Genomic DNA, 21031 nt, shown 5'->3' with positions numbered 1-21031 from the left:
GACATCAGCCTGTCGGCCAAATATGCTGACATTTAACAGTGGCAATGACTGATATTTATCTGTGGCTTTGCATCAATTTGATTTTAAATGTTCGAATGTGGCATTATGAAGAATTAAAAGACTGAAACAGTGAAAAGCAATATTTTTGGAATGACAATTTCTGGATTTTTCTGGCACAAAAGGGGAAATAACATCCATCCATCTATTTTCTTCCACTTATCCAATGCAGGGTCACAGTGGGGCTGTAGGTTATCGCAGCTGCGACTGAGCGACAGGCGAGGTACAAGTCACCAGTCTATCGCAGGGGAAATGACAACAAAAGCAAAACTAAGGACGTGACTATGGCCATTAGAGATTATCCAGATTGTTATTTTAAACATAGATATCAGCTCAGAATTCCAGAACTGGTTCAACCCCATTGTAGATAGAGCTGTTTGCTCAGAAACAACAGTAAAAAATGACTGCACCATGGTGCTTGCGGGGGAGTTTTGTCCCAGCTCGCTTCGCTGACCCACATTGGGTGGTAAAGTTTCACAGAAAAGAGAAAAAAATCACCACACAGGCTTTCTTTTTTTGTTTGCAGCAGGTTATTTCTCATAAAGATGATTCTTCATACAGGCACCAAAGCCCTGCTGAAATATGTGTTAAGTTAATATATCACGCCTTCAATCCATCTCCGTTGTAATGGATTTTATGAAGTGAAGAAAACCTGCTCAGCACCTACAGCTCCTCGTAGCCCGAGGAAGCGGGCTTTGGCATCACTTACTGTCCCTGCGTTATTTATTCCGCATCCTGGTTTTTAATTAGTGTAATTTCCTAGATGAAAGAAGTGATTAAAGTTCCACGGGGCTTGAGAGGAAGAGGAACCACTAAAGTCAAATTTTGATGAAGTAGTGTTGTTCCTACACCTAGCAACCAGCACTACTGCACCACCACCACCGAGCTTAAAGTTTCAGTACATTTCCTCTAGCCCTGAATTGGTTGGTAATTGGTCCGGAACTGAGCCATTCTCCTCTTTCCTCTCTTCCAGGGTTTGATGAATACTTTACTGCACTCACCCTCGAGAACAATCGCAGGAATGTCTGGTTTGCCGAGTTTTGGGAGGAAAACTTCAACTGCAAGCTGCTGAGCGCCTCAAAGAAAGAGGATACCAGCCGAAAATGCACAGGTACGCGCACCAATTATGAGCATCTCTGCAGTACACTAAAAAGGTGATGCGTAGTTTCACTCTCCCACGTCAGCGCCCGGTTGATTCAAACTTGACCTTTTGCTTGCACTTGAAGCTGCAGGTAAACGATTAGGGTTTCGTTTTTTTTTGTTTTTTGTCTGCTGTGTATCCAGAAAGTCTAACACCAGGTGTTTCTATCCAGCGGGTGCAGGACAGGCAGAGTTTATTATTAGAAAAATAATGCACCACGTGACTTTCTACAGTTGCAGACTGTCTCCTCTTGTGGCTAATGTCCTGTAACTCTTTAATCCCATATTCCCTCAATTCCCCCCTTAACACAGTCACCTTGGCAGCTCAGCACAGTAACTGAGCCAGAGACTAATTTATTTAGCTTGGAAAGTGACAGAAAACTATGTCTTCTGCTTTAGTACTAGTAGTATTAATGAAAGGCTTGTTTCTTACAGTGATTCATGCTCATTTTACCTAAACTTGCCTGCCAACGGCGTGACAGGCATTGCACTGCATCTATTATCCATGTGGATGATGCCTGTGATGTGGGATGCTCTATTAATCTTGCTTGCATACGTGATGATGGTAATAGCAGCGTGACACAAATTACTGTTTCCTGAAGGATTTTGTTCCCTTTATAATCGCCTGTTTGGTGTCTTTTATCATGTGTCAGAGACAATACTCTTCCACTTAGTGAGCCCCACAAAAGCTCTGTAAAATGACTGTAAATGCCTTTTATGTTTTCTTCAGTTCCCCTGAAAATGGCTGTACAAATGCCTATATATTGGCTCTTTTCAAACTGCAAGCTGAGTTGATATTTATGAATATTAAATACTAACAACAGGCTTTTTTTCCCTGCAAAGACTGTCCATTGAGCAGCTTGTACCGAGCTCAGAAAATCAAAAAGGTCATGTGTGGGCAGAAATGTATGTTCTTAGAAATGGGCTAGAATGTCAGCGCAGATCGCTTTTGAACTTCGTTATTTTATTGAAATATTCTGCATTCTTTATATACTTATGCTGTATTGCCAATTATCATCACTCAGGTCTCCTGTGAGCAGCTATAACTGAGGAGGAAATCATCGTTCAGTCTCCTTTTTGATGGTGCAGGTTTTTTTTGTGTTGTTTTTTGTTAAGTAGGAGTGTGAATATTTCGATTATGATGATAATGATGATGATGATTATCATCATTAAAAGGAGATGTAGTATTTTTGTTGTTATAATTTCCATAATTTCACCCTTTGAAATACAATTGAGTTTGCAACAACAACAAAAATCCTGTCGAGCTTGTACGTTACATATTCAGTCGGTGTATCGGCAGCAGGACGAGGCAGAACCTTTACAGCAGCCTGCAGTGAAAGGGCAGTCCACCGGGGGAGGGGGGTATCAAAGGGCGGGGGGCCCCTGTAGAAGAGTCTAAAGTTCATGATCTTCATCACCTTTTCGATGGGACAAATGAGGTCAATTATTAGGCGTTTATTACTTTCTAATGCCCTGCAGTAATTAAATGTATTTGCTGTATTTGTCATAAACACTTTCTCATGATCCAGCTTCCACGTGGGAATTAAATGTGTTTTCTTATTTCCTGAGCCACATTGTCGCTTTAGGTGCAATTCCTTCAGAATCAAAACTGAAGTAAGAACAACAAACGGCAAATTGAGGAATGAAAAAAGGAACTGGAGATGACAGGGAGAGCTGCAGGAATGTAACGTCTAATGGTTCATAATGCATTTGGCTCTTAGTCTTCGTCTTCGTCTTCCTCCCTCAGGCCAGGAGCGCATCGGGATCGACTCCAAGTATGAGCAGGAAGGCAAAGTGCAGTTTGTGATTGACGCAGTGTACGCCATGGCCCACGCTCTCCACAAGATGCACCGGGACTTATGTCCTGATCATCCTGGCGTTTGTCCGCGGTTGGAGGCAGCAGAGGGAAAAACTCTGCTGAGCTACATACGCAACACCAGCTTCAATGGTGAGTGACACGCTGTAAAAGTTCGGATGTTTACAGGCTGCGCGGGTAAGAAAAACAAACTCAATTATGGTATCGCTTAAGTGTTTAGAATTTTGGACTGCATTTAAAGCTTGTACGCCTGAGAATAAACCATGTCAAAATTCAATTATCAGCTACTTATCAACATTGCAGCTGTTGTCTTACTTAACAGCACAAGCGGTTTCTGTCCAGCATCTTTCAAGCTCTCTTTTTGAGCGAGTGGATAATAGAATCAGCTGAAAGAGAAGCTGTGCAAACATTTATTCATTAATGGATTAATCATCTTTGAGCATATTGTGGTTTTAAAAAGCCAGGTTCCTCTCAGTGTGTCTTTTTTTTTTGTTACGGTTTTGTGGATTACTGCTGGGCCATGAGGAAAGACTATATAAAGTTTCTGGTAGATAACAAAGCAAAAGCAGGGTCAGCATTGTTCACTTTACAGGTGCTGGTAGGTTTTGGACAAAAACAAAGAAGCTTCCTCTTTTTTCACTCGATATTCCAACCAACTGTCCAGCTACATTCTCACTTTAAAAGTTGTGACACATGAATTTCAGGCAGTGTTGGGAGAATCAAGTCTGATTAGTTTTGGTTTGAGGGGACCTGTCTGGATAGAGAAGGCAGGAGACAAAACACATGGATTATTGCATATTTATCAGTACTGTTCGCACCAGAGTGCAATTAGATAGTTCACTGACTTTATCCAAGGAAACTCAAGACCATTTAGTATCCTATCTGACTCAGTTGGACATTTGCATTTCCAGCATACAGCCAGTATTGAGAAAGCAGTGCATGTGTTAAAGTGGTTATAAAGACAAAAAATAATGTCGGTATTTTATTAGAACTTGTAGCAATAAGAAGACTAATCATATTTAAAATATGAGTGTCAGACTGTTCCTTTAATTAACACTTAATTCCTGAGTATTTTAGTTGCTTTGTGTGCACATCATGTGAGTTAGAAAGAAAAAAACCAACTTAATGGCAATAAAAGCCATTTCAGACTACCTCCTCTGTTTTTATGTGTCAGATATGTAACATTTTGCATTGATATGATACTTGATGGGCCTACCTGTGCTTGAATAACTACATTATTCATCCCTGTGCAGAAATCAGAGGATCCTTAACAATTAATGCCGAACGGCTTTTAATGACAGCTGTTCTAAAATGCAGAGAGCAAAGGAAGAAGAGAGACTGGGAGACGAATTTAAAACATAGAAACCTTTGTCATTACAAATCTGCTGGCATGCATGTCAGCCTGTGATCATTAAAGGCTCTTTTGAAGTACACGGTGTCTTCACAAAATGTTCTAGATAAGATTCGGCTAGCTTTTAGATCCTAGTGATTCAAGCACGGCTATAATCTTCTCTCAAAACTTTAGAAGTGGACCCAGATAAAAATGACACTTTCCTTAAGTAGTATGACAAAATCCTGCAGTGTAGTATATGTAGGAATAGTGTACCTCTGGCTACGTTACTCAGAAGGCACATTGTACTAAGGATTTACCTGAGATTGCAGTATTTCCTTTCCTTTTGGAAGGGCATATCCTCTCCTGTGGATTGTAGGTTCAATTCCACAGGCCATCTAGCTTGTGAGGGGGTTCTCTCAGGGTACTCAGACTTCCTCCCACAGCCCAGAGGCATGGTAGCTTATTTAGTGAATCGAAATTGGCCGGGTGTTAATATGAGCCTGAACAGGTTAATATAACCTGTTTAGGGTGTACCCCACCCTTCACCTCACGACAGGCCCCAGCACCCCAACGACCCTAAACCGATAAGCATACGAAAATGGATAGAGAGATGTATAGATGGATGGAGACCCAGTCTTTTAAACATGTATCTTATAACTGAAAATTAACAGGAACATTCGATTCATTTATTTAAAAGCATGACTCAAACAGTAATATGCGCATATTATTTTACTGCAACATTAAAGTAGATGAAAGTTTCACAAGTCTTTTTTCTTTCAGATGAATGCATTCATTACTCTAAAACAGAGATCAACCCTCTGATTTTCCTTGAACCTGCAGCGCATATTTACTGCTGTTATTAATTCACGTGCAGCTCCAGGAATTTGAACAATTAAATTTCTAGCGTGGTAATCAGACTAAATTTCCATTTCATTTCATTATTCGCTCAGAGATCCTGTTGTTCGTGTTAGTTCTATCCATTCAAATAAGGTTGTTCAGTCACATCCCATCCCCCCAATGTCATTTTCAGTCAAAACAGAAGGCGTGTGTTAGGGAAGAGTTAACAGTTTTCACAACAATCCCATAATTATGCAGTGTTTTGTTATTTAAGTAGTAATACACCGAGCAACACAGTTCTTTCTTTTTTTCTTTCCCACAGAGCTCTGATTTTCTTTGCTTTTTTATCCAGTGCATTTCAGTTCAATTCAGGTTTATTTATGTAGCCCCAAATCACATCAGCTGTCACGTCAGGGTGTGAGTTAAAGACTCTATCTTGTAGAAAACCATATCAATTAAGAAATATAAGAAAGCACTTATAGGTATATTGGGGATATTGGGAAGGAAAAACTACCTTTTAACAGGAAGAAGCCTCTGGCAGAACCAGGGTCAGGGAGGGGCAGCCATCTGCTGTGGCCAGTTGAGGGGGGAGGGAAAGACAAGAGGAAAGAAAAAGAGAGCATAGAGAGAGAGGACAAAACACTAACTAAGGTAGAGCGAAGACAAACATTTAATGACACACTGCAATCATCCAGGCAACAACAGACCAAACTAAATTGCTTTAAAAATTTGTTATTGCAAATACGCATTCATCAAAACTTTGAGAACCAGGTTTAATGAATGAGTGCCAATTTTGGGAGGCAGCATTTGACTGAGGGCTGCACAGGAAAAAGGGAATCGTCAAACAGTTTTTGTTAGCATTTGAAATGCGTCTATTCAGAGGACGGGTTTTTATTTTCTGCTTCTTTATAGTTTTTTAACCATCAGTGAAATGGCTGTTGCAGTTTTCAATACCGGTTGTATTTGACAGTGTTAGGACGATTGAGTGTGCTATAGCTGCTGTATCAGAAGAAATTAGTCCTGTCCTGCATTGCTGTATAAATGTATGACATAAACAGTGGGTGAATAAAGTAGTATGGTCACCAAAAGGACCAACTTTGACCTGTAGGCGTCACGTAAAGAATCTTTTCTGTAAATATTTTTTTGCAAAATGATGAAATGCAAAAATTCAACTCGTAGGATATCACCAAGCTCACTGTTGTCACTGAAAACATGCGATTTTTACAAACTTTTAATGTTTCTAAGAAAATATCTATCTATTACATATATTTCAGGTACTAAAGGACTAGTATTAATTGCAGATGGATGGATGTTTGGTGCTATAGTGAGTATTTACAGCAGCAGGCTGGTGTATATAAGATCAAGGCTCATCATAATGAAGCAACATATTCAGTGCATTAAAAATAGACTTTGGTAAACACTGAGGAACTGAAAAAAATGCAAGGCTCTGGCTGCAGAAGTTGATTTCAGTATGAAAGCTGTGATTTCAGATAATACTTTTTATTAAATCAGTGCTTTATTTTCTTCATATTTCTTGACATTGAAAATTAAATTATATCAGTAGAAATATTAAGGGTAATATGTGATATTATGCACTAAAATTATCCCGATGCATTAAAAGTATGTATATGTGAAACTTGGTTGACACTAAGCATTGCAGTGATGAAATTTAACAAGGTTAATTACACCATATAAATACTTCTATACTAAAAAAGTGTGAAAGCAAACTTGTGTTATTGAGCTAAAGGCTAAAGAGCCGCCTGCCTTTCTTTAACACTGTCGCTATGGCAGCAGTGCAGAGTTCCAGCAGGCAGGAAGCCCTCTGAGTTTAAGGTGGAACTAAAGCAGCAGACTATATGCAAACGACAGAGCAATATAAATATTTCAAGAAGGCCTTAACCAAGTGCAGATTCATGCACTGGATTGACAAGCTGTTGCCCAACCTCGATAACCATCTGGATTCATGCTGCTGACTTTTCTGTCATTTGGCCTTAGAAAACATTTCATTTTGGTAATGACAAATAAAGAAGTTCATGTGAACCAAAAATAAGATTTTCCATTTTCAGTCTCCACAGCCTCTTCCTGCCTTGTTGTATCTCACACCTTTTTATAACTGGTTGTTCTGTTGGTGCTCTGTCAGGCGTATCTCGCTGCCCCTTATTGCATTTAGACTGGAACCATGCACATTATCCTGTGTGTGTGTGCCGCTGCTAACGCGTGTTTGAGAGCCAAGGAGTGTAAACCTCCTTTGTTGATCTCCCCACCGTGCTGGAGTCACAGAGCTGAAGAATGAGAGGCAGAAGGAAAAAAAAAAAGAGGAGAGAATAATGATGCGAGAGAAACACAGCAGTGGATCCCTAGTCCACCCACACTGCTCTGCACCGCACAGCAGCAGTACACTTTTGTCATGTCTTAGTTCAGAGCCACATGCAAATGCATAAATCTTTCATCATAGACAGCATTCTCGCTTAGGATTCTACACAAAGCATTTTGTTCCCTTGAAAATATCAGGCAATAGAATATAAAAATGAATTTCTAATGTCCTTTTATCTGCGCACACAGAAACGCCACTTAATTATTTGCTCTGAAGCCGAAACTGAGCGCCAAGTGCCCAATCATGCGTGTGACTTTACTGAATGACTGTGTGTTTGCGCACGCTATATATTTTTGCTGGGGCGTGCAATAAGAATGTTAACCCTGTGACAGCTTTTGCTCACTGGTGTCAATACCTTGTCAACATCTTTATACACTGTGTCAACAAGTCTACTCTCTGTTTGGTGGAAGCCGAAGTGACAGGACGGTGACTGCCGCCCACCCGGTTTGGGTTTGGTTTTCATATCGACAGAGTTTTCAGTACGCCTTTGACAATACACTTGAATTAATTCTGAACACCCGTCCCACTTCATTTTCTGTGCTGACACACAGATGCCTATGAATTAGTGTTCTACTTTTAAATTGAAACATCAGTGGGTCAAATGGCTCCACTGCTGCTATTTCTGTAGTGGTAATGTGGAATATGGTGCTGTCACTTTGCATAACCGCAAAATGGGAGAGATTCGTGTCTCTGCATCGACACTGTAAGGGCCACAAACTTTCATTTGTAATACACAATCGTGTCACAAAGTCAAAAAGAAAATTTGGGTGCTTGTTCACAGTATTTTATTTAAAAAGCTGGTTATTTTGTTCTCTGAAATTGGATTTTCTCTCGCCTCGTCTGCCTTTCTTGTTTAACAAGAGACTTTTAGCCTGAAACTTTTGTAGAGTGTTCAATGACAAATGTCCTTGGAAAAAAAAAATAAACTGGAGGGAGATGAAATTCCCTTCTGGCTGAAAACTAAGGAGAAGGTGCGGTGGCCTTCCATCCAAAAGCCACAAGCTCTGTTCTAGTTACAAAAAACAACATGTTCCCAAAGTGTTGTGGACATATGCTCGTGGTCCATTCTCTTCACTTATTATAGCCAGAGCTATTAAAGTACTTAATTCCCATGCCAAGTGTCATCAGGCTCCCCCTGTCCCATTTCAAAAATGGTATCGCCATCCGTGCATGTGAACCACTGTATGCTTTGCCAAGGTGAACAGACTTGTGAAATACAGCAGTTTTTTTTCATTCCCTCCTGCATTGTGAGGTGGTAGAAATGACCTCATCAACAATGCAGACCTCATGTATGAAATAAAGTACAACCTTTATTCTGCTAATGTCATTCAGCGCTCCCTGCTGTAAAGGAGAACTCACGTTGACTGGCATTTGCATTAAAATGTGCACACATTAACACGTGCACCAGTGTTAAAATAACTGACAGGCTCGAGAGCCTGCAGAAGTTCAAATAAGGAAAACCTTAGATATTTAAATGTTTCAGATGTCCACAGTCATCTGGAAGCTAATTAGTGAAATCTTCAGGGCACCGCTTAAGCCTGGATGCTGCACACTGAGAGCGGATGGGGACTGGAAGATGCTTTGGCTGACCTGTTTGTCCTCCTTACGTCCCCAGTTGTTGACCAGAGTGTGACTGAAATGCAGCACTACTTTTAATCTGCGGAGGTGTGCGCTGTTTTTAAGGAGCAGCAGCCAGTTCTTGATATTAGAGTTGAGAGTCCACATGACTAACCATGTTTTAAATGTGAGAATATATTCTGCCAGTGGGCATTGTGCAGGCGTGATGATGAATAGGAAGCAGGTAAGAAAGTGTTATAGTGGTCAGTAGGGAGCTTAGTAGCTTTCTAGACTTTTTTTGTCTGTTATTATCACAAAGGTTCAAGATATGCGTCTTTGTTTTTGGAGGTTTATATTTGGAGAAAGGCACACAGACTCCTTTGCTTTGTCCTTGTAGGCCACCAAGGAGTCGGGAGAAACGAGGTAAAGGGTTTTTTGTTTTTTGTTTTTCCACACCAACGTCTAACACTTTTTCTTTCTTTTTTTTTTGCATCTTCTCTCTTCCTCTGCTCTGCACAGGCAGTGCCGGCACCTCTGTTGTGTTTAACAAGAATGGCGATGCTCCAGGACGCTATGACCTGTTCCAGTTCCAGATGACCAACTCCTCTACCCCAGAGTATAAAGTGGTAGGGCAGTGGGTGGAGAACCTCCAGCTCAGGGTATGATGATTTACAGCCGCTGATGAAACAGACAAGAGGCATGCGTTTGCAAATGTTGGCATGCGTGATGATAAGGGATATGTGTGTGCCGATTCTACAGCACGAGGACTTTGTGTTTTCCAAAATTGAAATCTCTCAAGGTGTGCATTTTTTTGCATCTCAACTATGGAAACAAATCAGGTGCAGACATTTTTACTTCCACTCTGATTGATGTATTTCAGGTGGAGAAAATGAGCGTTTGCAATTTAACATGCAAAATAAAGTGTTTGCTTTACCCAGCAGACAATATTTCATCATTTTCAGGTCTTATATTTTCCTCCAGCAACAAATAGAGAAACGCACACACATTTCAACTGATGTGTTGCTCTCCAATGTAAGCCAAATGTTAAACATATTCCAAAGTCCTACTCAAAGTTACTTTAGACTTAATAAAAAAATGTTTATAACCATAATTGAAACTTGGTTCTGTTAAAAGTTATCAAATATCCTGAAAGCTGCTTTTTTAATAGGAAAGAAAAAATATGCAGGGAAACCAGACTATTTTAAATCTAGTGCATGAAAAGGGATAAAAGGATTTTAGTTGGTCACATTTAGTATGTTATTAAAAAGATCTGATATGTTTCCACCAGTGAAAGAATGTTTGGGCAAGACTAATACATCAGAAGCAACACGATTTGGGAGTTCAATATTAAAAAAGAAAGAAGGAAATAAAAAGAAAACCAGCTAGCTGAGCTCTCACTGATGTTGCATATCATTATTCTTTCACTGCATCTTCTGGAGGACTGAGGGTGTACAGTGGAAGCTAACTTATGTCAGTCCGTATACTCTGTGTTGTGGCAGCAGAGAGCTACCAAAGATGTCGCTGGAAGGTGACACCTGAAATACACACCTTCCGTGTTCCCACTGCAGCTCGCTAGCTTTCCTGCACTACACGATGAAAGTCTATGATCACATTTTATCAGATGAAATGAAAGTACAAGTTAAACCGTATGACGGCTCTGGGTGCGTTACAGGGAAAGGGAAGGATATTAATCTAAAAATATGTGGATGTGTGAGTTGTTTGACATTTTTGGCACATCCAAATGAAAGCTGAACCCATGGAATAGCAACATGGATTTTGCATTTGGAACTTAAATTCACCTACTGTCTAATATAGGGTTTAGGTGCAAAGCTGGAGGCTGCAGCTGCTTTTTTAAGTGCAGGGAGTTGGTTTCATGCCACTGTAATAGATCTCACTGTCACAACACGAGAAATGGGCTCAGGTGATTCATGTGGGCAATAAAGAAACTGATGAGTTCTTATTTTTTCAAGGCAAACATGGCTCGACATTTACCATATGATAGGATGAAACCTGAGCTGAAATTTCTTTGTAACTCAGATTAGGAAAAAAAAGAAAAGAAAAAAAAGCATGACATTTACATACCGATGAGTCAACATTTGCATAATGGTTCTCGGGGATGACAAGAATTAAACTAAACCAAATGCATTTGATAGAACAGGTGGAACAACGTCTGCTGCTGGAGATTTCTTCTTCGTTCTGTTTTAGTGTGATTACAAACCAAATGCTGTTACAACACAATTATATCCTAATGCAGAAAAAAAAAGAAAAGAAGGTGTTACTGCGTTCTGTAAGCGCCGTCTAATTTAAAGGTTTCGTTGGAATGAGCACCCTGATACACTCTGCGATGATCAATAAAGAAATTCAATGCGATGCTGTTCCAGCTCGCAGAAACTCAAATTAACTGTAAAAATAACAAATAAAACAAAACCCAAATAGCAGCCTCCATAGCAAGTCCAAGGTGTCAAAAATCTTGTTTCTGGTCTCCATGGCAACAGAGCTGTTGGTCTCATTACTGTTTCCACACTGTGTGTAATCGGGAGGTTTTCCAGAGAGCACCATTCATTGTCCAAATAACAAGTGGCACCTTCATGCCCTCAGATAAATGGCAGATGATAATCTACCCAGACAGCACAGAAACAACACATTCGTCATACAGGTGCACACATCGCAAACACACTGCAGCTGTGTGAGAGTGCGCGTTTGTGTGCGAGTGGGGTGCATATCTGCATGTGCAATTAATGGCAGTTGCCACATGTGGAGGAGGTGATGCTATCACCTGAGGTGATGCCAGACTCATGTCATATGTGATGGTATTTGCACCTGGTGCAATTTTTTAAAACCAATCCATGTTAATCTTAAAGAGTCTGACTGTAAAGCCATAAGTGTTTGAAGTTTGTAACAAGTGTTTTTTGTTTTGTTGATATGTTAAAGCCCATTTGAGTCTACAGAAAGACTGCAACAAACAGTGTATTTTCAAAAATGTCAAAATATTTCCTTAGAAATGTTTGAGCTGCAGGAAGCAAGGACAAAAAAAAAAGATTTCACTAACTGTCTCATTATATCTTGTTTCTCTAAACCTTACAAAAAAAGAAAAGTAATGGTACATTTGATAAATTGATGTTTGCGGATGATGAAGGATTTCTTGTGTTTTCCTTAAGTCTGGCAGTCACATAAGTATTAGATGTGATGTCTCTGGTTTAAGTTAAGATAACAGGCTGCAGGCTCGATCTTCATATTTATTGAGCAGGTGAGCCAAAAATAAATAAGTAAATAAGAAAAAAACAGATAATCTTTTCCTAAATGTTGCTGGTCTTTGATGCTGCCTTGTAGAGATTTTCTGTAAAAACAAACATTCAGTCCGACGGACTAAAACGCACTGTGCGTATCACTGAAGTCTAATAAATGGCACGTCAGTGATAATCACCCTCATTGTAATGCAGATATTATTATCTTATTAAGTCAAGCATGAAACACATTCTTGTTGATCAAATGGTTTAAAAAAACAAACCACAAAAAAAGGAAAATACGTTGAGAGATTTAATTTGACAGCAAAGTGTCGCGAAATTATGGGAAATGACAACGGCAGCATTTAACTATGACTGTCTCGATAGCGCTCACAAGTTGAACATTTAACCAAACATAGTACTAACTTCTTCTACAGTGAAGAAAACCATTTTAACACCATCAATACCACAACACCAGCAAAGTCAATGCCTAAAAAAAAAGTAAAGCTAGTAAATCTTTCATTGTTAGCTCGCGCTGCACTGGCATCAGTACTCACGAGCTTTCTCGGTAAAAGCTGTTGGATGGCCAAGCTGACAGCCATTGAGTGTGAGATGTGTGCAGTTCTACACACTCAAATTTTGACAGTTATGATTGCACGAGCCAGGAAAATGTGATGCACTGCATTTAGCCTTACTTCTCAGTGCGAAAGCACTTAAGCAGTCAAAATTGTGACTCTGGAAGTAATCGCATGATTTCTGGCACAGTTATGGCCAACCCTGAAGCCCCGTAATGGGCCAGGAGAAAAAAGTCTGTAATGTATGTGCATCTCCCTTAAACAACCAATTGTCTTCTTTGCCATCATCTGCACCGGATAAGCGAAACAGTGGGAACACGTCGGCTAAACTACACATGCATATTGGTGTGCGTCTTTATGAGTACACTTGAGACAAACAAAATGAGGACACGCAACAACAAGGAAGTCAGAAACTCGACAGGGAGTCTTTAAGTCATGAATACACTTAACATCAAAGCACGCTACAAAAAATAATCACTAAATTCAATCCCTCTTCATTTTCATGTGATTGTTATGTTGCTCTATACACCTCGACACATTGATGTATTTCAGGCTTAAAACTTGCGCCCCAGAATACGAATGCCTTTTGTTTTTGTTGGACTCGGTTTAGTTCTGTGATACTGCTGATGACTGATATTGCCGCGAAAGCGTGTTGGTGTATCTTTTATCTTCTGCTTCTTTTAAAGTCACGGATCAGTATACTTTCATAATAAATAAAAAGATCAGCTCAGAGTACTTTGAAAGTTTTTCTTTTTTTAACTCCCTAGCAAAATATGTAAGAGTCTTAAAATTCTATTTCTTCTTGGATTTTTTTTTTTAAAGGGCTGGCTTGTACATCGAAGCTATAGTTTGAGCTTAAATCATGAAACACCTTTGGGCCTCTTTGGTTTAGACCTTCAGATAGTGTGTCTGTATACTGCACTTTTCAATCATAACTAGAAATGGCTGTGCAAAGTCTAACCGAAGCATTTTGCAATCCCAAATCCCATTCTCCTTCCTTCTCATCACGTATTTCATACCTCACTGGCTCCTGTATTAAAACATAATGTCTTTTGCATTTCACATCACTTTATTTTTATTTCACTGAACAAAGGTAGGCTCTGTTGCCATGGTGATTTCAATTACTTTCAAGTATTAGAAAAGGCAATCCCTCCAAGAAATTGGCAGGAAAGATGTTGTGCTGTATTAGGTTCATCATTTTTTTTTCTACACATTTTTCCCTCCCTACCGTTTAGACTGCATTGAACTTTGTTTTTGCAATGCAACTTCATAAGCTTGAGAATATAGCAACAAATGAGAAGTTAATATGATGCGATAAGACACCTTATTAACTGTTTCAATACATCAAGGGGGCTTTTAGTTCAGGGGATTACTTGAACAAAAGCTTTCAAACACTTTGGCCGTGTTTATTATGAGTATCCACCCTTGTAGCAGTGTATATGTATGGCAGAAAATAAGGAAAATCATAATTTAATGTTATGTTGCCTCAAAATACAGCTGCTTACCAATACCCACATGGTATCACTTGCTTATCTCACTGTTGCTAACCCCTTATCCTGTGGTGTCTCACATTTTTCCCAGCTGGAGGAGCTTCAGTGGCCAGATGGGGAGCAGGAGGTTCCTATCTCTGTGTGCAGTCTGCCCTGCAAAACTGGAGAGAGGAAGAAGAAAGTAAAGGGCATGCCGTGCTGTTGGCACTGTGAGCTCTGCGATGGCTACCAGTACCAGTACGATGAAACTTCCTGCAGACTGTGTGCCTATGACATGAGGCCGGACTCCAACAGAACAAGCTGCCAACCTATCCCCATTGTCAAGCTGGAGTGGCATTCCCCTTGGGCTATTATCCCCGTCTTCCTGGCCATGCTTGGCATCATCGCCACCATCTTTGTCATGGCAACTTTCATCCGCTACAATGACACGCCTATCGTGCGGGCATCGGGCAGAGAACTGAGCTACGTCTTGCTAACTGGCATCTTCCTGTGCTACATCATCACGTTCCTCATGATCGCCAAGCCTGACGTAGCCGTGTGTGCCTTCAGGAGGATCTTTCTGGGCCTGGGCATGTGCATCAGCTACGCCGCACTGCTTACTAAGACCAACCGTATTTATCGGATCTTCGAGCAGGGGAAGCAGACAGTGACAGCTCCTCGCTTCATCAGCCCCACCTCCCAGATTGCTATCACTTCCAGTCTAATCTGCGTGCAGCTGCTGGGGGTGCTGGTGTGGTTTGCTGTTGACCCTCCAAACACTATCATCGACTACGATGAACAGAAAACCATAAACCCCAGGCTGGCCCGCGGAGTGCTCAAGTGTGACATCACAGACCTACAGATAATCTGCTCCCTGGGTTACAGCATCCTGCTGATGGTGACCTGCACTATCTACGCTATCAAGACGAGGGATGTACCAGAAGACTTCAATGAAGCCAAACCCATTGGTTTTACTATGTACACAACTTGCATCGTCTGGCTGGCCTTCATCCCGATTTTCTTTGGCACAGCACAGTCAGCGGAGAAGGTGAGTCATTTCTCTCTCTCTCTCTTTGTCACCAGACTTCTCTTTTGTCTGTCTCTTTCTCCCTCCTCACACATTTCACTTTCATTTCTTTGGCCCCGCTATCCCCAGTAGTGGAGTTAGGTTAATTGGTGAATCTGAATTGCCCATAGATGTGAATGCGAGTGAAAATGGTTATCTGTCTCTCTGTGTTAGCCCTGGCGACCTGTCCAGGATGTACCTTGCCTGTCGCCGTATGATAGCTGGGATAGGCTCCAGCCCCCTGCGTCCCTGATAATGATAAGCAGAAGAGGATGGATGGGTGGTTGGATTTCTTTGGCCCCGTTTTTATCTTGTTCAAACATATTCATGTATGTGCATATTCGTGCAAACACACACATACATTTAGTGACTACGTGATTTATGGATTTCTTTTCTTTTTGAGTTCATATTTACATAGCTCAGACATTCAGGGAATAGACATGTAAAGACAAAGGAAGGGCTGATGGTAAGCACCAGAATCCTTGAATGCCTGAGAGGGATACACAAGGGGATGCTGGCAGCTCCAGATGCTATTTTGGCTCTCATGCCTGGGGCCCAACATATACTATTACGCTTTATTCTGGAGATGGAGACAAGCAGTTTGGGCAGGTGGAAAGGTGGAAGACGAGAACGATGAGGACCAAGAGGAGAAGGAATGCAGAGAGAAATGAGGGGGTAAATAGAAATATGATTCAACACATTCCCTCTCTTGACAGCTGCACTCTACTCAACAAAGCAGTTGACATTGTGTGCTACTGGAGTTGATTGAGAATATGACACTCCGACCTTCTCTGCTAGTCATTGCTTATCTGGCCAGCGCTGCGCAGAATACAAATACGTTCATCCGCTGGACGCGCGTGCTTCTCAGCAGGCCCGTGAGTACGAGACGAAGCCAAGGAGAAGTTTTCCACTGACAGAATATCGATGCTGACAGGAAAGTGTTGCTCCTAACCTTTTGAGAGGCACGCCGTTCAATATCCTTCCTGCTAAGCTACCACATGAGATGGATCAGAAGCTGATTTTCCTCATCTCAATTTGCTGCTGATTTCATAGATGAATTACACCCTCAGCAGCGATTAGGAGTTCATTATGTTACTTGCGGCGACTAGCGAAGCAGTAATGTGTTTATCTTTCCCCCTTATGCAGTTAACTCTTTCCTCGCACTGGATCATTGCCTCGCACACACCTCCGGTTCACACTGCAGCAGCTTGGCGTAATGGCCTTTGAGGGTGCATTTCTGCTTACTCCCCAGCCACTGCTAGTGAGAAGTGCCCGAGCATGTCTTGATAAAATCCCTTGCAAAAGCTGCAGTGAAGTCAAGTTGAAGGGATGCTAACTTTTCTGTCTTTTCAGCCGACTTATGCTTAAGTTTTCAGCCCGCTTTCCTCACATCTGTTACTGCTTAAACTGTACTTACTGGCTCAAAGGATGCCTATATGATTACCTCCCTGTAAGTAATGTCAAAATACAGAAATAGTGTAATTAGAGGATTGGATTAGATCGGTGCCATGTGTGTAATTGCTTGTGTTTAGATATGCGTGGAAATATACAATTGGCGGCTAAATGAGTCTCAGCGTGACGCATTTGAGCGCATCCTCACTTTCTAATACCTTGCCCTGTTGTCTTTTCATGTGCAGATGTGGCCACGCAACCAGTCATATATGACTAATCTCTCTTTCAAATATCAAATGCTTTCTAATAATACCAGGCTGACATGACACCAGCTGATAGTGCCTTTGACTCTTTGACCTAATGTTGTTTTGCAGCAGGAGTGGAATTTCTTAAAGCCCACACCATTTAGATACCCTCATTTCCCACACCTGTGACACCCCCTCCCCGTGTTTGCCCATTCAGTCATCGTAGAGAAAAACCACGCAAAAACACTAAAGATCACTGAGCATCTACTGTGCACCTGCATGTGCTCAGACGGATACTCACCACTCTCAAGTTAATTACTATGAAAGTCACCTGCATCCAGATCAAATCAGCATGAAACCTCTCCAGTTTATTATTTCAAAAAAAGTGTATTGCAAATAAGGTTTTAAATATGTAAACGATGCATTATCTATTTACATATCTGTTAATCTGCGGATATTACCATTACAGCTACATGAATATTGGATAAATCCCACTTATTCTTGTGACATTTTGTTGACATATTAGAGTCAAAGGTTTTTACTGAGGGAAAATTAAGTTCACTTTTTATCACGGCATAAATTAGAAAATACTTTCACAGCCAGACTGATTTTTTTTTATCTACACGCAGATCGTATTGGGTTGGACTTCCTTTTGCCTTAAGAACTGCCATAATTCTTTGTGACATAAATTCAATAAGGTGCTGGAATCATTCCCCAGAGAATTTGGTCCATATTGACATGATAGTGTCAGCTGCACATCTATGATGTGTTTCCTCTTCCAAGGTGCTCTATTGGATTGAGATCTGGTAACACTGGAGGTTATTTGAGCACAGTTAACTCATTGTCATGTTCAGTAAACTTGTTTGAGGTTATTTGAGCTTTGGGACATGGGTCAGATGGGCACACTGTGGTCATAAAAACTTGGACGGGGTCAGCAACAATACTCAGGTAGGCTGTGGTGTTTAAACAATGCCCAGTCGGGACTAAGAACCCCAAAGTGTGCCAAGAAAACCTATCCAAACACAACTAGCAACCTGAAATGTTGATGGAAGGCAGGAAGCATCCATGCTTTCATGTTAAAGCAACATTTTTCCAATCTTCTCTTGTCCAGTTTTGGTGAGCTTGTGAAAATTGTAGCCTCCCTTTACCTGTATTTAACTGACAGGAGCAGCACTCATGTGGTCGTCTGCTGCTGTAGCCCATCTGCTTCAAGGTTTGATATGTTGAGCATTCAGAGATGCCCTTCTGCATACTCTGGTTGCAATGAATGGTTATTTGAGTTATAGTTCTCTTCCTATCCATTTAAAGCAGTCCGACTGGTCTCCTCTGAGCTCTGGCACCAACAAAGCATTTTCTCCCTGAGAACTAACGCTCACTGGATATTTTCTCTTTTTCAGACCATTCCCTGTACACCCTAGAGATGGTTGTGTGGGAAAATCACAGTAAATCAGCAGTTTCTGAAATACTCAGACCAGCCTCCCTGGGAACAACAACCTTCCCATATTCAAACTCACTTAAATCGATTTCTTCCCCCATTCTGGTGTTCTTCAGCAGGTTGTCTTTACCGTGTCTAAATGTCTAAATGCATTTGGTTGTTGTTGTTGGGTTCACTAATTAGATGTTTGCATCATCAAGCTGTTGAACACGTCTAACTAATATAGTGGCTGGTGATTTTATATGTTGTGAAAAGCTATACATTTTTATTTGAAACTGTTATACAGGTATAAACAGTTCAGGTAATAGATATGATCGGACTGATTCTTAAATGGCGCTTTTCTACTCTGCCGCAGCGCCCAAAGCACTTTATACAATATGCCTCATTCACCCATTCACACAAGCTCTATTTTATATGCTTAAGTGCCTCTATCTACCATTCAAACGCATTCATACTCCAGTGAATGCATCGGAGAGCAACTTATGATCTTGGGGTTATGATCTTGCCCAAGGATATTTGGCATGCAGACTGGAGGAGCCAAGGATCGAACCACAAACCTTCAAATAAGTAGATGACCTGCTTTACTTCCTGAGCTACAGACACCAAAAAAAGAAAAAAAAACACTTTTTGCCTGAAGTGCCTCACCATAAATGTTTGCTCTGAGCAAAGGACTGATAAATAGATTTAATGTATTCTGCCAATAAACACGAGGGCTGGTGTTTAAACATAGAACATTTCTTGCAGTTCAGAAGAGTAGGACGATGATATAATGAAACATTTATCCCGAGGCACTGAAACACTCTAATAAAACACCTACAAGACTCAGTCACGCTTAAAAGTGAACTCCATGTACTGGAAGCTTATATGCCTCAGTACATGTGTGGAAACCTCTTAGGCTCTTGTAAGATGTCCCCTGTAATACATAAACTTCATGGGGACGGTTCGTCCTGACAAGCATCATTAACAATGACTAACTATGCTGCGGAAAACTTTTTCACTTCAGCTTTCAGCAGGTAAAATTGCATCTTCTAAAACTCCTGTCTCTCTGCAAACAGCAGCGTTTGACAGGAGTTGGATGTGACACTTAGTGCGGAGATGTGGAGTCTTTTGAAAATAATATGTGAAATTCCCCTGCCTATCACTTGTTTTATGCATGAAACCTTGAGTAGATTGCACCAGAGGCGGACTGCAGGCGAAAAGCTAAATGTGGTCAAGTATAATGGAAAGAAAGAAAGGTTGTAGTTGTGATTTTAACTTTAGTCCATTATTTTTTATCAGGGAGAAGGGAGTGTGACATCAGTTTCACACTCTGTGCGCAGTTAAGATGTGGAGTATTGCCATTACATATTGAAATGGGAAGACACAGAGGTGTGACCGAAGATGAAAGAATCTGCGAACATTACGAGCTAAATGAGACGGAGAGCGGAATTCACTTCATTTTATCTTGTCCTTCATATCATGATTTATGACAACCGTTGTATAAAAAATGTTAATCTTTCAGTTTTAGATGTGAGGCGGAATGAGAATGGAGCTTTAATTAAACGCTTTCTTCATAATGTTTTTGCATTTTCTTAATGCATTTCTAAAGCATGAGAACGCAGGGCAAAAGTGGCATATGGCTATATCAGAGAGTGCGTTATATGGGTTACAGACTGCTAGATATGAACTTGGTCACATTTAAAACATTTGGCACTAATGGATGCAGAAGTAGTGTTTGATTTGTCTGGATTTATTTATGACTTGGGTTTTAATGGGCTGTGCTCATGTGTTTTTATGTTTCCATAGTGAAATATCTCCTTGGGCGTTATATTCGAGGAGCCTTATGCGTATGTTTGTTTGAGCACTTACGTCTAAGTCTGGTTGATCCGGATGTTAGGTGACATTTGGCTTATTGTGTCTGATAATCCCATGAAAGATGGGTCATATAAATGTCCAAACACAGAAATTAAAAATTCATATATTTATTCATTCATGCAACACCGGGAGCTGCAAAGCAGAAGCTGCTCGTAGTTTTCCTGACTGTTGTGATACAAAGAAAAAATCACAAATGGAGAAAATAATGTAGGTTTTATGTATATTACCTTTTACACTTTTAAGGCTGGGCTACTGATTGATTGAAATCTTTGCAAGACTTTGCTTGAAAAAACATGCATGCAAATTCCAATTGAATATTATCTAGAAGAACAGTCTGCCACTACTGCCTTGACATCATCTATATTGTAGGTGGGGAATAATTTATTTTGGTAATGTCAACCAGTCTCAGAGAAGTATCCAAACAATATGAACACATCGTTCATTATTTGTAGTTCCGCTATCATTTGGAATAAATATATAAAACGCTATATTAGATTTTACCTGTTGTAATTCAGTTGAGATACTGTTCATGACAGATGCCATCCAGCCAGAGGCACTTGACTGCATTGCATTGTCACTGAGGAACTGTGTAATGCGCATTATCTCAGAGTATGTGATTAAAGTTTGATTGAATGTTGTCAAAACTGTTGTTGCTGA

General features: G+C 40.6%; 1 protein-coding gene across 2 annotated transcripts in view; it reads left to right on the top strand.

Annotated features, from left to right (window-relative positions):
* The window catches only part of LOC113013016 (metabotropic glutamate receptor 7-like), a 73814-nt gene that overhangs the window by 40579 nt on the left and 12204 nt on the right, over nucleotides 1-21031 (top strand). For both annotated transcript variants that reach the window (XM_026153540.1, XM_026153539.1), the window contains 4 exons: nucleotides 1031-1168; nucleotides 2945-3145; nucleotides 9634-9773; nucleotides 14495-15430. In XM_026153540.1, coding sequence (XP_026009325.1) covers nucleotides 1031-1168; nucleotides 2945-3145; nucleotides 9634-9773; nucleotides 14495-15430 — 1415 coding nt within the window. The remainder of the gene's footprint in view (nucleotides 1-1030; nucleotides 1169-2944; nucleotides 3146-9633; nucleotides 9774-14494; nucleotides 15431-21031) is intronic.

Source organism: Astatotilapia calliptera, chromosome 20 (assembly GCF_900246225.1).
Source record: "Astatotilapia calliptera chromosome 20, fAstCal1.2, whole genome shotgun sequence".
Taxonomy (NCBI): Eukaryota; Metazoa; Chordata; class Actinopteri; order Cichliformes; family Cichlidae; genus Astatotilapia; species Astatotilapia calliptera.
The sequence above is the reverse complement of the archived record's forward strand: the minus strand, read 5'-3'. Positions and strand labels throughout refer to the sequence as shown.